Source organism: Bufo gargarizans, chromosome 10 (assembly GCF_014858855.1).
Source record: "Bufo gargarizans isolate SCDJY-AF-19 chromosome 10, ASM1485885v1, whole genome shotgun sequence".
In the NCBI taxonomy this organism is placed as follows: Eukaryota; Metazoa; Chordata; class Amphibia; order Anura; family Bufonidae; genus Bufo; species Bufo gargarizans.
Genome location: NC_058089.1, coordinates 110,043,091 through 110,060,398, shown reverse-complemented (window position 1 = coordinate 110,060,398; position 17,308 = coordinate 110,043,091). Strand labels below are relative to the sequence as shown.

General features: G+C 48.5%; 1 protein-coding gene across 1 annotated transcript; it reads right to left on the bottom strand.

Annotated features, from left to right (window-relative positions):
• Nucleotides 1-1,372: 1,372 nt before the first annotated feature.
• Nucleotides 1,373-16,735, bottom strand: LOC122920426 (CKLF-like MARVEL transmembrane domain-containing protein 3). Its single transcript, XM_044269913.1, has 5 exons — nucleotides 16,581-16,735; nucleotides 12,693-12,848; nucleotides 8,481-8,576; nucleotides 7,775-7,898; nucleotides 1,373-2,885 (listed from the first exon to the last, which is right to left on the bottom strand). Exons 1-5 carry the CDS (start codon nucleotides 16,695-16,697, stop codon nucleotides 2,857-2,859), a joined length of 522 nt encoding a protein of 173 aa, XP_044125848.1. The 5' UTR covers nucleotides 16,698-16,735; the 3' UTR covers nucleotides 1,373-2,856.
• Between the last annotated feature and the right edge of the window lie 573 nt (nucleotides 16,736-17,308).

The window sequence follows — 17,308 nt, the reverse complement described above, 5'->3', positions numbered from 1 at the left end:
TGCCCATCACCCATTTTTCTGGGTGCCCTGAATGGCATAAATCTGCATTGTTACGGTTTGTAATGGAGTTCTCTGCCCTTCAGGGTCTCTGTAAAAGCTTCCAGGTGACCACCCCTCACAGAAGCCACCAGTAGTTGTCGTTAGTCAAACACATCAGAATGGATTATTAAAGAAATATATATATATTTTTTTTCTTGTTTTTGTGGGAAACTCTCCTGAAAACTCTTTGTACAGAATGGTAACGTTTCGATCCCAAAATTGGTCTAAAAACCGGTCACGGTGAGTTTGTCGAAATGTTCAAATACTGAGAACGAACTCTCCATCCAGGACCGAGGAGAGGAACGGCGCCCCCCCAATCAGCCAGCATCACGTGTATGATAACGCCGCTTTGTGTAAAGCCGATGCATAACAGCATTTTACATGGTGCTTATATATACGATTTTGTAATCCACGTTTTTGTATGATGGTACGTGTCTCTTGGATGTAATCATTACACTTTGTGGTTTGTTTGTTTTTTTTAATTTCTCCAAGTTTTGGAATCGTCTCACCTCGTGTGCCTTTCGTATCGATCTGCACTTGTCAATCATCCGATACTTGTGTATTCTTGTGTAAAGACTGGATGCGTGTTCCTTCTAGTGTGCTGGTATAATATGGAGACCGGAGTTCTTTTTGTAACGTGTAATAAAAGATCAAATATACAGTTGGGTGTCTCTGCTTCTGTCTCCCCCTTCCGTCAATTCAAAGGGATTGTCCAGTTCAGAAAAAGAAATCCCTATTAGGATACTGGAAAGAATGCTGCTCATTGCAGGGAATTGTGTAATGCCCCGTTACTCCTGTGGTGGCGCTGCAGGGAGATTCATCACTTGCTTGCCAGGATCGCTCACAGATCACAGCTGATTGTCTCTATGGTCAGTGGTTTTTATTGTACAGAGTTACTCAAGTGCTAAAAAATAATAATTGTTGGGTCCTTCACATCTTGGCTGCAGAAGATTCGACGTCTGTGTTTTCGGTGGATGGCTAAGGTGATATTTTCCTTGAGATTACTCAGCGGCACTTTTTAGGATAATTTCTTACAGATAAAGGTCATTGCTGGGAAGGGAATCGACCATCCAGGTTATATTTGGGGGGAAAAACCGCCGCACACTAACTTTAGGAGGTCAGGGCGAGACATGATCATGTTTACACTGCCTGGTCTGATCAATTAAAGTGCAGAGGGAGCGGAGCCTCTAGGTGTAATGGTAACGCCCACGTTGCTCCTAGAGGCTCATTTGCATATAATAAAACACAATTTTTCTCAGCAATGCGGACACATATGGACATGGGAACAACACAGACGCCTTCAGCTGCCAAGTGCACATGTAACAGGTCAGTGTCATAGGGACAAGTCTACTTTAAACAATAGTTCCTTTTTTTTTTTGAGGGAAATGCTGTTTTTTTATGTTGATTTATGCTTACTTCACATGAACCACAAGGTGGCCATAATATGGATGTGATCTGGCTTTACATGGAGTGTAGAGGACGGCTGCAGCTGCCATTTTTTTCTCCACGAGTGCTTTATTGGTTTTCCCCCCCACACACACGCCAGTGTGTACCTACCTCTGCAAGGGTCCTAAACTACCAAGGGGGAAATTTACTAAGACTGCCAATTTAGACGCCGTTCCTAGTCTATGTCTGCTGCCGCTTGATGCACCTAAGTTATATGTAGATGCACCAACTTCTACATCATTTAGGTGTCCCACCGGCGGCCGTGAGGCTTGCCTAAATCTAGACTAGCTCCCTTGCTGGCGTAGATTCAAGTCATTTTCTACACCACAAATAGTCAGATGTGCCTACTGGCTGGCACGCAGCCTTTCTCCTCCACCACAGAAAAGTGGCTTTAGCAGGGAAAAGTTGCAAATCCGACAAAAAGTTGAACACAAAGTTGTGTACTTCCCATAATAAATGCCCCCCCCCCCCCTTACTCCCAAAAATGTACCATGAAGGCTGTGTGCACCCTGCGTCCAGCCCCAAGTTTAACATATACAGACGGTCTCCATAGGGCTCGCCCAGCCTAGGCCTTTGGCACAATACTTTTCTCCGCTATAAAAATGTCTATTATACACATTTTTCACAGTGGGAACCTATGGTGGACATGCAGCTATACACCAGGCATGGAGGTATACAATGGCATACCGCCGACGTGAGGCTTGGTCACAGAGCTGAAGACTAACCGTAACGCAGCGTATGGGTACATTCACACGTCTGGTTTTATTTGTGGCCGCCTGCCGTAGTTTACAGGTCACATTGTAGTGAATGGGATTTTAAAAAAATGGCCCTTTTGTATAATGCACGATAAAGCCTTACAATCCAATGTCAGGTCGCTGCAGCCATCTTTTCCCCCTGCAGAGAGCTGGCAACATTGATGCCACCCTGCTCTGTCTTCACGTGGGGGAGTGAATGGTGCCAGCCACCGAAATATAATGGGGTACTACCTGGAAGGGTTAACTGAAAATGGATCTGGTTTTCTACGTCAGCGCTGGTTCTATCACCTCTTGTGCTGTTCTATTCGGTAATAATTATTGTCAATAGTTAAAGCCCCTTAAAATACAAAAAAGGGGGATATGAAGGTGCACCGTAATACTGGGCCTAAAATCTGACCTCCTCGGTGTCTCCGGTGCAGGTGATCGGTGTCCACCATGTACTGGGCGACGTCCACGGAGGATCAGCTCTTCAATTGTCCTCATTATATCCCTAAAAAATTTCTCTATTTAAAAAAACGTCCTTCACTCTTCCCCCATAATGACATGTCTGTGGGCTCCAGGGTCGAGCGCAATCCACCGGGAGGGAAAGGAAACGTCTCCGCTTCTCCTGGGACCATCAGTCGGAGTCCGAGTCTGTACCTTCACCTGGAAAGTGAGCACAGCAGCCGTCAGTGGTTTAGGATTCAATGTCATCAATTTTTTTTAATTTATTTTTTGTCCCTGTCTGTTGATGCTGCTGCACGGCTGGTTTCCCAATTTTATTTTATTTGTTTTTTGTGAAGAAAAAAGGTGTTTTTGGGGTAAAAACCTGCGTGAAAACACCCCAAGGTCTCTTTCACACAAACTATACAGATTGGCTCCGGATACATTTGTTGAAACTCGCACCATTTTGCAAGCAAGTTCCGTCTGTTTTGTCTGCGATTGTGTTCCGTTTTTTTTTCACGTGCGTTTTTCCAGTGCATGAAAAAACCCCTGAAGATTTACAAACAACATCTCTTAGCAACCATCAGTTAAAAAACTAATTGTACCCGGACTGCAATGTGTTTTTCACTGAAGCCCCAGGGCTGCGTGAAAAAGCGCTGAATATAGAACATGCTGCCATTCTCACGCAACGCAGAAGTGATGCGTGAAAAACGACGCTCATGTGCACAGAGCCATTGACATGAATGGGTCAGGATTCAGTGCGGGTGCTAATGCGTTCACTTCATACATCGCACCCGAGCAGAAAACTTGCTCGTGTGAAAAGCGGCCTAAGGCTACCTGCACACATTGCGGATCGCTCATGGTTTTTCTGTGCGGATTCTTGTGCAGAGAAACCGCAGCGTAATCCAGGACCAGCATGAGATTAGAGAGACCCCCCCGTGTACACTGCTTTTTTTTTTTTTTTCTTCTTCTTAGGTGCGGAAATTGACCTGCTGTGCGGATTTTAAAATCTGCAGCGTCTCAACTGTTGTTACGTTTTTCTTGTGCAGATTTCACCCTTTTCGATGGATGAGATCTGCGGCAAAACCACGATAAATAGCGTGGATTTACGTGCAGTTTTGGTGCACACAAACCTGCTCCGTGGGCAGCCATCCTTAGGCCCCTTTCACACAAGTGAGTTTTCCGCGTGGATGCAATGCGCGACGTGAACGCATTGCACCCGCACTGAATCCTGACCCATTCATTTCAATGGCTCTGTGTACATGAGTGTTGTTTTTACGCATCAGTTCTGCGTTGCGTGAAAATCATGGCATGTTCTATATTCTGAGTTTTTCACGCAGGCCCGGCCCCATAGAAGTGAATGGGGCTGCATGAAAAACGCATTGCATCCGGAAGCAAGTGCGGATACGATGCGTTTTTCACCGATGGTTGCTAAGATATGTTGTTTGTAAACGCATCAAAACGCATTGCACCCGCGCAGGGGGAAAAAAAAAAAAAACTGAACGCAATCGCAGACAAAACTGACTGAAGTTGCTTGCAAAATGGTGCGAGTTTCAGTGAACGCTTCCGGAGCGAATCCGTATTGTTCGTGTGAAAAAGGCCTCAGGGGCAGTGCTTAAAAAAAAAATTAAAAAAAAAAAAAAAAAATAAAAAAAAAAAAAAAAAACAGCACGGAATACATGTCTTTTTTTTCAGTGTTAAAAAAAGCTTTCACTTCAAATCTAAGCTGAATTTTCAGCTTGAGGTTTTTGAAGCAGATCTGCACAGAAAACACGAGAAAAAAAACTCCCAGCATGCATACCTCCTCTGCTCTTCTCAGAACTGTCATCAAAATGAATGGAGCATGCTGGGAATTGTAGTTTTGTAACACCTGGCGTGCCAAAGGTTGCCGATTCCTGAAATGCAGCCTAATCCTGGAAGTCAGTGGTGGCCGACATGATGATGGATCTGCGACACCGCGCGGCGCCTGCACGGAGCAGACGTGGCCGCTGACAGGGACCTGTAAATGATTCCTTCCTGCTTTGCTCTGCATAATCTGTCCCCATTTCCTGATGGCACCCGGTCGGCCGTGCACATCCTGCGTCTAATTAATGATATGTGAGCGGCCGCAGAATAAACATCTCCGGAGCGGATCGCTGTGGGGGTCACATTCTTGGGTTACGTGCAGAATATCAGCGCTTTCTGCGATTATTTTTAATGTCACCATTAGAGAGGAGTGAATTTCATATTTTGAAATTCGTTCAAGCTTTGTTTACTAGTAAAAGCAGAATTGCGTTATGGATTCCGTTACCACGGACCATAACGCAATTCTATGATGGAATGCCTTTAGAGGCATTCCGTTATAATAGAAGTCTATGGGCTGCAAAACGGATCCGCCCCGTTTCCGGAATGCAGGGGAGTCCGCTCCTGATCCCGAGTCCTGCCCTGCATAACTGAAACGGGACGGATCCGTTTTGCAGCCCACAGACTTCTATTATGGCGGAATGTATAACGGAATGCCTCTAAAGGCTTGTCATCATAGAATTGCGTTATGGTAAACGAATCACAAACGAATTTCATAAGCGGAAATTTGCTCATCTCTAGTCACCATAGACACGACCCCCCAGGACCCTTCTGACCTTATAAAAGGGCAAATCCTAAACCCCGGGGCAAACTGCTTCATGCTGGAAACACGCACATTCAAAAGGAATGAGGCAGGTTAACCCTTCAGGACCATAGGAAAGCGGAGTGACCGCCATAACCGTGGCCACAGTGTGTGTTGTGGGGATAACATTACTGTTTCTTTTCTGTTCCATTTTATCTTTTAGGGACATTTCCATCTGAAAATGGGAATTTTTTAAAAACTCAATATTCATAGAAAACGTTTATTTTTTAGAAAGGCGTCCGTATGTCTTTCATTTTGGCAGTACTGTAGCACAGACATACAAAATGTTGTCATTCCGTACCAGTGAGGACAGATTGGTAATCCCCTGTCCGTTTACTGCTACTGTGAGGGGGAAGAGGTTATCTGCAGGGTAATCCTTCTGATAACAGTAGGTGTAGAATTAGGATAACAGTACTGCAGCTCTGTTGTTCTCTTGATAGGGCTAGATAATAACGTCCATAGAGAGCACTGCATTGATGAGTGTGATGCTCTGAGTATGTACAGGGGGCGCTCTGGTCGCCGCAATGGTCTGACTGAATTAAAGGGCTCGTCTCACTTCAGCAAATTGCATTTATCATGTAGAGAAAGTTAATACAAGCCACTTACTAATGTATTGTGATTCTCCATGTTGCCTCCTCTGCTGGCTGGATTCATTTTTCCATCACATTATACACTGCTCGCATTCAAGGGTTACGACCACCCTGCAATCCAGATACGAGGTGGCCGGGCTGGACGATGCATGCCTATGTGGGCTCCCAGGGTCCCGAGCTGGTGCTTTTACCTATAATGTGCAAGAACGACCATCGCGGCTGGATTGCAGGGTGGTCGTAACCATGGATACAAGCAGTGTATAATGTGATGGAAAAATGAATGAAGCCAACAAAGGAGGCAACATGGACAATCCCAGTACATTAGTAAGTGCCTTGTATTACAGGCTATGTACACCTTTGGAGACAATTTTTTTTTATGATTGCATTTTGCTCATTTGGGGCTAAAAAAAAAAACTATTAAATTGGTTTTTATTAAAAATTTGGAGCCGTCCTGTCACAAAGGGTTAACCATTTGTCTAGCTGTGTGAATCCTACTTTCACTTACAGGTCTTCGAATAAGTTATCTCTAAATAAAGGTCCAATCACACGTCCGCAAAATGGGTTTGCATCCGTTCTGCAATTTTGCGGAACAGGTGCGGACCCATTCATTTTCAACGGGGCCGGAATGTGCTGTCAGCATCCGCACTTGCGGACAAGAAAAGGCATTTTCTATGATAGTGGCGGCGATGTGCCGGCGTCCGTGTTTTGCAGATCCGCAAAACACATACGGACGTGTGGATGGACCCTTACTAAGAGGAGATAAACACTTAAAGCCACATTCTTATCAGTAAGATAAGGAATGAGCTTTGCCGAGTGTTTATAAGGTCTGGGGGCAGACATAAGGAGCCCGTCAGCTCCCTGCCTGACGGAAGCGAGAGAAAATACTGATCCTGCTAGTGGAGCATCTCAGCTCTGTACACAGAAAAGGACTCTACATTTTTTAATAAAGACCAATTGAAAAAAATGTTTTGTTTTTTTTTAGCTCATAATGAGTACAATGCACTAATAAAAAAAATACCCCCAAAGGTGTACAAAGCCTTTAACTTTCTCTACATGATTAATGCCATTTACTGAAGTGAGGCGACCCTTTAAAGGGAACCTGTCACCGGGATTTTGTGTATAGAGCTGAGGACATGGGTTAAAATAAAAACTTCTGGGCAGCACCACCAGACCAAAGTACGAACGGAGTGCCAGCTTTTGGGGCGCTGATTCTACCACTTATGCATCAATAAAAATAAGAATACCGCGGCTCATCCATTAAAGTGACATGTGCTTTATTCACCAAAAATGCGACGTTTCAGTTCACTCCATGGAACCTTTTTCAAGCAGTGAGATGAGTCAGGGACAGGTTAATTTGCATATGTATCAAATCGTTTTTTTTTTACACAATAAAAGCACACAGAGCTATGGGGACTAGGTATTGTGGATGTCCTAGCGGCCATCTAGCAACCCATGTCCTCAGCTCTATACACAAAATCCCGGTGACAGGTTCCCTTTAAAGGGGTTGTCCAGGATTAGCGAAACGTGGCTGCTTTCTTCCAGAAACAGCGCCACTCCCTGTCCATGGGTTGTGTCTGGTACTGCAGATCAGCTCTACTGAAGTGAACAGGGCTGAGCTGCAATACCACTTACAACCTGTGGACAGGTGTGGCGCTGTTTTTTTGTTTTGTTTTTTAGGAAAGCCGCCATTTTTTTTCCAATCTCAGACAAGCATTTTACTGGTAAGAGGGTCCAAAGATGTGACAAACTCTTATTTCTAGTCCTGGCATTATTTTCTGCCAGTGGATTCAGCCTACCCCATTCATGTGCAAGCAAGCAGAGATGGGGACTCAGAGCAGCGGGGTTGAACGGTGGCGCTTAGACTGTAAGGTACCTACCGTCTGACTTCCGTCGCTGAGGTTCGTCGTCTGCAGAATCTCCCTTCTTCAGGAATTGGATCAGGTCATTAAAGATGATGTAGAAGTCGAAGGCGTAGACGATGGTGGCAATAAATCCGAGCACCTGGGATCAATACAACGAGATGTCACACGAGGACCAGAAGACCCCCATAACTGATTACAAGGATTCATTTAAAGGGGTATTCCTGTTGTAAGTTATCCCCTATCAGATTGGTGGGGGTTCTACCACTGGGACTCCCACCAATCACCACAGTGGGGACCCTGTACTCCTGAGGGCCCCCCACCCAAATGAACTGAGCGGCAGGTTGGGCATGCGCACTGCTGCCCCATTCATCTCTATCTGTTCTGGAAATAGCCGGGTGAATGGAGCGGCTGTGCGCATACCGGACCTGTTCATTTTGGGTACGGGGTCTCGTGATCAGTGGGGGTCCCAGCAGTCTATCCTGTGGTTAGGGGATAACTTCTCCCAACCCGAATACCCCTTTAAGGCTATAGTGTAATAGAGTTCTATAGGCTCTGTCACTGATCCAGGGCGGCCACTAGAGGGAGCAGTGACGCGTTTTGTTTTTTTGGGCCCATCATTTCTTTACTTCACGTGACGCTATTTAAAAGGATTCTTAAAGGGGTACTCAGAAAGAAAAAAAAATACACCATGACCGCAAATACATACGAAACGAGAACTCACCGCAGCCGCTTTCGAGGCCCCACAGGAATACTTGGACACAGCCACAAGCGAGATCACAAAATAAATGATGGCGGCAGAGACACAGCGGATGAAGTCCTAGGAGGGAGCAGAGCGGGCAGGGTTAACTCAGGGGGCGCAGGGTGGGCTAATGCACTGTAATCCAAACACACAATGGAGCTATAAATCACCAGCCCCAGATCTGTCACAAGGTAACAGTAATATTTAGTCCTGAAGGATCTGGTCACCCCCTCCCCCACCCAATATAAACAGACGGAGCAGCCAAGACAATCCAGGCCGCAGATCAATCTGCCCGTCAGGACACTGAAGGCAACGTCCACCACGACCACCTCCGGTATTTCTTGGGGGAAGATGTAGAAATTAACATGTAGCCGCAGCCTTAAAGAGGACCTCTCACGACTATGTTGTGCCATTCCTTTATTATTCCTGCTAGAAGTTATGAGTAAATGACATGCAGTTTGCAATGAAGGTCCAGATGGGTGTTACCAGTTGGTGGCGTGTCCCCGCACAGTCAGACACTGGCAGCACCGATTGTATAGTGTCAGACTGTGCAGGGACACACCACCTGGTAACACCCATCTGGACCTTCATTGCAAACTGCTCACGGTTCATTCATTACTTCTAGTAGGAATAATAAAGGAACGGCACCTGCGGCTCTCCAGCTGCTGCAAAACTACAACTCCCAGCATGCCCACAGCTATCAGCCTACAGCAGGGCATGGTGGGAGTTGTAGTTTTACAACAGCTGGAGAGCCGCAGGTTGGCCAGCCCTGCCCTATGACTTGGGCGATGCTCCTGGTGCCAGACATGGACGGGGTCACATGTGCCACTGTGAGGCCATGACATCAAGGGACATATGACCCAGCAGTAAGCGCCGCTGGGGATATATTACCGCTGAGGCCAGTAACTGACCACAGTGTCACAGCTGGCCCCGTCCAGATGTGTACATGCCTGGGACCAGAAGCATCACCGAGAGGAGCTTCTGCGCTGGAACCAAGGGGCAGGGAGCAGGTGACCGGACTGAGGTACAGCTCCCTAAAGCTGGAATAACCCTTTAACGGCTATCGACAACTTTGACCTGGAAATAATGATCTTTACTCAGTATATGATTACACGTCAATAAGTTGCCCCGCGTTTTGGACATTAATCTTCACTCCTACATTCATTTTCAGACCCCGGATATTCAGTTTGCATTTTGTTCCTAATTTCAGACTTATTTTTTTCTTCACGTGGTCATGGCCCAGTAACACATGCAGGATCTGAGGTCTGTATGTCCAGGATGCTGCTGTCTTCCCTCTTCCTCTCTATGTAAAGCCTGGGTAAGCTGTCCTCCTTGGATGCTTTCCCCCTTCTCCACACACATCTGCGGTGTGCGACCTCCTCCCCCTCCCTGCTGCTATCTCTAACACAGAGAAGGGAGGGGGAGAGCAGAGAGAGCCATCAGAAACAGGGGCTGACAGATTCATCCACCCCAGCAGCTAGATGATGGACTTGGGCTCTGCAGAAGCAAAACTGTCAGAAATTATTAAATCAAGACTATTTTGAAAGTTGCTTAATTTTGTACTTAGGAAGAAAATGGATAATAAAAAAAATTGTGCAAATGTGTCTGTAGCCTTTCAAATGAGCTTCCATTTTTAATGGAGTTGTCCCACCAGAGACCACCCCTTTTAGACTGGAGCTATCCGCGCCGATTTTGCTAGGGGAAGCTGCAGCGAGTCAAGTATTTACCTGCAGAAATGTAATATTACATAGCAGACGTTCAGATGGGCTCATGCGCATGACCGCTGTTGTTTTGCGGTCCGTTTTTCACGGATCCGTTGTTCTGTATCTGAGTTTTTTTCCCCTCAGATTTAAGTCCTCTTCCGTTCCGTTATTGCACAAAACATATCCATATTTGATCCGTTTTTTGCGGATCGGAAACGGAAACAGTAGCTTATTAATCACCAAACACATGAGCAATATGGGCTGGGCATAGCATTTCTACAGTATGGATACGCAAAATACGGATGAAATGCGAATGACATACGGATGTGTTCCGTGTGCGTTCCGTATTTTTTGCAGACCTATTGACTTGAATGGGGCCTTGGACCGCGATTTGCGGACAATAACAGTGCATGCACTACTTTCGAACGGAAATACGGAAACAGAATGCACACGGAGTACCTTCCGTTGTTTTTGTGGACCCATTGAAGTGAATGGTTCCGCACGCGGTCCGCAAAAAAAAAAAAAAACGAACGGAAGCGGAAAGAAAATACGTTTGTGTGCATGAGCCCTAAGGCAAAGACATGGCGAGTCCACCAAAATGGTAGCCACCCCCACAAAGTGGCAGGTTTTTCTGGATAAGAGAATGTCACGTCCATCGGTCACATGGCCTTTGTGCAGCTCAGCCCCATTCACGCTAATGAGATTGACCTGCAATACCAAGCATTGCCACTATACAATGTATGGCGCTGTGCTTTATACACTGTGAAGAGACCGCAGCCCTTATCCAAATGCTGCGGCCCCTTCGAACAGCCAATACCCGAGTGCTGGGGGTCCGGCGCATCAATAGATTACCTCCTGGGAAACCCCTTTAAAGGAGTTATACTATGAGATCAAATATGAAAATCAGAGATCATACAGCACATGACAATCTCTGTCTAACAAAGCTAGAACCAGCCCTGTACCTCACATGGATCCAGAGATCTCCCCATTCATTGCTCTGCAGCTCTCTGAGCGCGTGCGACCATGCTAATCCAGCTCAGCAGGTGGACGTAAACATTACTTTACAGATGAAACACCAGGGGGCGCCATGATAACGAAGCAAATAACTGAAAACTACAGAATTTGTCACAGAAAGTAATTATGTATTGGCATGTAATTAAGAATTTAGCATAGCCACTGAGCTAGTCAATAGAATGGATCAGTATAGCGCCACCTGTTTGTTATTTTTCGTATTTCTCTGCCCACCTCACCAGGCTGGACGCACATGCTCAGTTCCATCTTTCAACTGCCTCCTAAGGGCACCCCCCCCCCCCCCGAGCTGCAGCAGGAAGGAGACCCCCCCCCCGAGCTGCAGCAGGAAGGAGACACCCCCCCCCCCGAGCTGCAGCAGGAAGGAGACACCCCCCCCCCCCCCCGAGCTGCAGCAGGAAGGAGACACCCCCCCCGAGCTGCAGCAGGAAGGAGACACCCCCCCCCCGAGCTGCAGCAGGAAGGAGACACCCCCCCCCCCCCGAGCTGCAGCAGGAAGGAGACACCCCCCCCGAGCTGCAGCAGGAAGGAGACACACACACCCCCGAGCTGCAGCAGGAAGGAGACACCCCCCGAGCTGCAGCAGGAAGGAGACACCCCCCGAGCTGCAGCAGGAAGGAGACACCCCCCGAGCTGCAGCAGGAAGGAGACACCCCCCGAGCTGCAGCAGGAAGGAGACACCCCCCCCCCCGAGCTGCAGCAGGCTGGACACGCCCCCCCCAAGCTGCAGCAGGCAGGACACGCCCCCCAAGCTGCAGCAGGCAGGGCACGCCCCCCAAGCTGCAGCAGGCAGGGCACGCCCCCCAAGCTGCAGCAGGCAGGGCACGCCCCCCAAGCTGCAGCAGGCAGGACACGCCCCCCCAGCTGCAGCAGGCAGGACACGCCCCCCCCCCCCAGCTGCAGCAGGCAGGACACACACCCCCCAAGCTGCAGCAGGCAGGACACGCCCCCCCCCAAAGCTGCAGCAGGCAGGACACGCCCCCCAAGAGGAAGGACCCCCCCCCCCCCTCCCCCAGCTGCAACAGGAAGGACATGCCTCTTGAGCTGCCAGCTCTATATAAATCTATCAGAGCAATGAATGGGGAGATCTCTGGATCCATGTGAGGTGCAGGGCTGGTTCTAGCAAGAGGTCGTCATGTGCTGTATGATGCCCATACTCATGGGATACCCCCTTTATTGTTGGCACACTGCCTGGACTTTTTCCATTCACTGACGGGGGAGAGTATGAGGCTTCACGGTACCCTGGCACATGGAGTACCTGTAATACATTCCCATAGGGACTGTGTGCGCTGCCGTACTGGGTCCCTGCAGTATTTTATTTTTTATTACTTTGGGAGAACTTTACGTTATTTCTGTTGTGTCCCGCTAGAGGAGCCGGGCCCTGCGACATCCTAGTGTGAGAGTGACGGCAGATTCTTCTGCTCCGCGAGCCCCAGTGTCCCCCATTGTGGGCAGCACTTACCAGCAGCGGCCAGAAAATTCCCTTCAGCTGCTCGTTCAGTTTCATGGAGTAAGCAAAGAATGTAAAGAGGGCCCAGAGGAATTCTATCAGGGGGACGGTCATGAGGGCCACGGCCGTGGACGCCACGTAACAGATGAATGTGATCAGCGACACCACCTGCAAACCAAACACACCAGAGAGAAACACGTGAAACACACCGCGGCCGGTTTAACCCCTTCAGGACCACAGGGGGTTGGGGTTGTCTGCGGGAGAAGTTGTAGTTTTTAACGATGCCATTTTGGGGTACACATAGCTAATTTTATTAACTCTTTCTGAGAAGGGGATAGGAAAAAACAGCAATGCCGCCGCCGCTGAGTTTTTACGTTATAAACTTGTTTTTCGGTACAAATAACTTTACTCTCTGGGGCAATACTTTCAAAGCGATTCTAAATACATGGGGGTTTTATTACATTTTACTACTGTTGTGCAATAAAAACCCTTTAAAATAAAAAAAAATTATAATTGAATATTTTTTGGCATCACTGCATCTGTAACTTTTTTCCCTTCCAGCGGAGCGTTGCGCGGGCTCGATTTTTGCAGAACGATTTGTAGATCTCATTGGTAATTACTCATTCGGGCACAGAACACTTTGGTAGCTTTTTATTCCGTTTTTTTGGTAGTGACTAAGCAACAAGCCGCGATTCACCATACATGATATTTGTGTAGTGCGGGGCGTTACAGATGCAGTGATACCAAACATGCGGAAATACCATTATTATTTTTTTTTAACCATTTAATAGTCCCACAAGGGTCTATAATAGACGATCTTTTAATCGCTTCTAAAATACATTGCGCTATTCCTATAGCTATTCCTATAGTGCAATGCATTTTAAAGGGGTTCTGCACTTTGTTTAAACTGATGATTTATCCTCTGGATAGATCATCAGCTTCTGATCGGCGGGGGTCCGACACCAGGTACCATCGCCGATCAGCTGTTTGAGAAGGCAGCGCCATGGCCTTCTCGCCGTTTACCGCTGGCCGAGTGACATCACGACTTTTATCAACTGGCCTGGGCGCGGCTAAGCTCTGTTCACTTGATCAGATGCTGATGATCTATCCAGAGGATAGATCAGTTTAAACAAACTGCAGAACCCCTTTAATGTCAGTGGAAATACTGGAGGCAGGCTTGGGGCCTACACTAGGCCCCAACCTGCATTTATTGGAATCTGCATCACGCAATCGCATTTGCGGGGTGCCGATGGGATCGCTTATATGCAGCGGGCGCAATTGCCTGCATTAACAGCCAGGATCATGTGAAAAAGCAGCAGCCCAGCCTAAAGGGCATCTGTCAGCAGTTTTGTACCTATGACACTGGCTGACTTGCACTTGGCAGCTTAAGGCATCTGTGTTGGTCCCATGTTCGTATGTGCCCGCATTGCTGAGAAACATGAGGTTTTATTATATGCAAATGAGCCTCTAGGAGCAACGGGGGCGTTACCATTACACCCAGAGGCTCTGCTCTCTCTGCCACTGCTGCGCCCTCTGCACTTGCATTGACAGGGCCAGACAGTGTAAAATAAACTTCATCATACCTGTTCATGTCAATCAAAGTGGAGAGGGTGCGGCAGTTGCAGAGAGAGCAGAGCCTCTAGGTGTAATGAAAACGCCCCCATTGCTCCTAGAGGCTCATTTGCATTAAAAATTCATTTTTTTTCAGCAATGCGGGCACATATGAACATGACGCCTTCAGCTGCCAAGCGCACATCAGGTCAGCCAGTTTGATAGGTGCAAATCTGCTGACAGATGCCCTTTAAAATTGTATTGATTGGGGAATAACGCCCCCCCCCCCCCCCCATATCCTTACAATACAAGTCTGGGGGTAACAAGTACATGCACTTCCCCAGCAGAGGGAGCACTAGTCCAGGAGGGTGACCAGGCAGCTCTGGACACCACTTAGCATTGGCACAGATCATGCCACGAATCACCCAGATCAGGCAACGAGGAACCCAGTCAATGCAAAGGACATCATGGGGGGTAGAACGCTGACCCCTCTGAGGGTTACATCAGAATTCGGGTGGTTCCACTCGGAGCTGTGAGGCTAGAAGATTACAATAAGACTATTCTGGATATTTTAGATGTGAAGTCATCTGCGCAGCACGAGACAAACTGAACTGATGATATCACAGCTGGCGGCGCTCCAAGGCGATCAGACCCACCCTCCCAACCACCGGGGGGCATCGCTGCTCTTCCCAAATCTTCACCCAGCTTTCCCAGGCACAGATAGAACTGGTAAATGAAAAGCACCAAAAATGTTGACTTTTAATTTTTTTCTGTGCAGAAGTCATTACTTGCCAGGCCCTCACCTCAACACTGGGCTGGGGCGCGGTCATCCATTATCTCATCCCCTCGGGCCCCTAATGCCCCGAAGTCAAGCGAGGATCTGAAAGACAAGATGCCTTCTCCATCTGGAAGGAGTGAACTCCGCCGCCCCCCCTTCGGGACACATGTTGACTGCATTAAGTGGCTGAGGGATAATAATGAGGTTTCGGCAGATGGATCCGAGATAAGACGGCACATGCCATGGGGGGGGGGGGGGCTTATAGGCAGCTTCGCCTGCGGGGTTATTATTGACTGCCGTGTGTCACCTAAAGGGGGTCTCTAAAAAAAATTAGATCTGGAGTCCGATCGGCAGATCCATCGACAACTGCGATCCTGCGTCTTGTCCAGATGGCAGACGCCCACTCCTGCTGGGCAACTTTTTGCTGCAGATTTATCAAAACTAGAGAACTTTTTTCCTTGCTCAAGTTCTGATAAATCTGCAGCAAAAATTTGCGTGGGCGTCTACCTCTCGAGAGATCTGTACAAGACGCAGGGCACCACAAAGCCGGCCACGTGAGGAAAGAATAGGTTTACCAATCCTGTCCAAAACGTAGGCAGTGTAAACCGTGGTAGGCTAGAACTTCGGAATACCCCTTTAAGGTGGCCACACACACTGGGCAGGACCGGCTAATATCTAATCCCTCGATGGCAGACTGGCAAGGGAGATAAGCTGGCACCAGAGGTGCGTGGACGCGGCTTCTTCTCCTCTCTCTGTTGCGCACACCTGCATGCTCGGCCGAGCAGAGCCTGCAGGTCTATGTCGGAGGAATGCGCCTTCCAGCGAGCGCGCGGACTGCCCTGGGAAAAACCCCTGCGGTTTTGCCGCGGTTTTTGTGGTTGCAGTTTTTACAGGTGAAACATTTTATCTACATGTTACCCGCCCCCGCACCTCACGCTGCAGTATCTGAATACGGGAACGTTCACACCTGGAAGATGCGCTGCGGGTTTTCTGCGCCAGGAAAGCGATTAAATTTTACAGAATCCACTCGGACACTGAGCTGCGGCGCAGATAAGGCTACGTTCACATGATGGATTTTAGGCACGTCAAAATCTGCCGCGTAGGCCACAGCAGAAACCGCGATTATTCATTTTGAGTGGCGCTTTCGCCCTCGCTTGGCGCGGTCTGGAAAAAAAACGCAAGTTAAGAAGCCTCGGCCGTGTGAACTATGGCGTGGTCTCCCATGGAAAACAATGGGAAGCGGTTTCAGTGCATTTGGCGCCGAATCCTGTGACAAAATTCGCGTCTCAGCCTCTGCCAATAGGAAAGGTTGTTTTTTTCTGTTGCAATTGGCCCCCCAGGTGGATTCAGTTCCTCAGATACCGCAGCAGCTTAGATCCACAGAGCGCGGACCATGTGGCGGTTTTATCCATACCAGTCCTGTATATGGCTATAGGCGGTCTACCTCTGGGGTGTGGCCCTTTAAGAAGTAGCCCTGGGAGACGGTGTGCAGCTGCCTGTTCCGCCGCCTCACATCAGGCCGGGGGCGGTAGTAGTACAGGAGATGATGGGGGTGATGATGCTGCACTCACCCATTCTGCCAGCAGCAGCTGCCCTTTCCGCGATGCCAGGAAGCCCCTGCCCGGGATGAGGGCGCTCAGGCCGGCTCTCTGGGCCCGGGGCCCCTCCGCACTCTCCGGGTCGTCCATGCTGTGTGTGCGGGGCAGGAGTTTTGGTGATTTTGGGAAGGGGGAGCGGAAACGGTGACAACGCGGAAATGTGCAAAAAAAAAAAAAAAAAAAAGTGCAGCATGTGTGATCCTTAACCCCTGCAGCGCCGGAGGCCACATCCTGCCGGCAAACCGCAGGCGGCAGGGCTCCGCTCCCGGGGGGCACATGTGCCAGCCAAGCCTGGCATCCTGCCCTCAGCACCCAGCTCCTGGACTGCTGCCTGCGACAGAGCTTCTGGACACAGCTATTCACACCTGGCGGTTACTGTATGGCGGCACTTCAGCCACCGCATGTGAAGCATCCTAGGGGCACATGCACACGGTGCGCCTTACGCCTGCTCTTTCATGCAAAAGAAATCCACAGTTAGGGCTCATGCCTACGACTGTATGTATTTTGCGGTCCACAAAAAAATACGGATGACGTCGTCCATTTTTTCCCCTGGCAGATCCACTGTAACAATGTCCATCCCTGTCTGCAAACCGGACAAGAATAGGACACGTTCTATCTTTTTTGCGGGGCTACGGATCGGACATACGGATGCGGGCCCATTGAAAAACGTATGACATCCATTTATTTAATTTTTTTTCCGG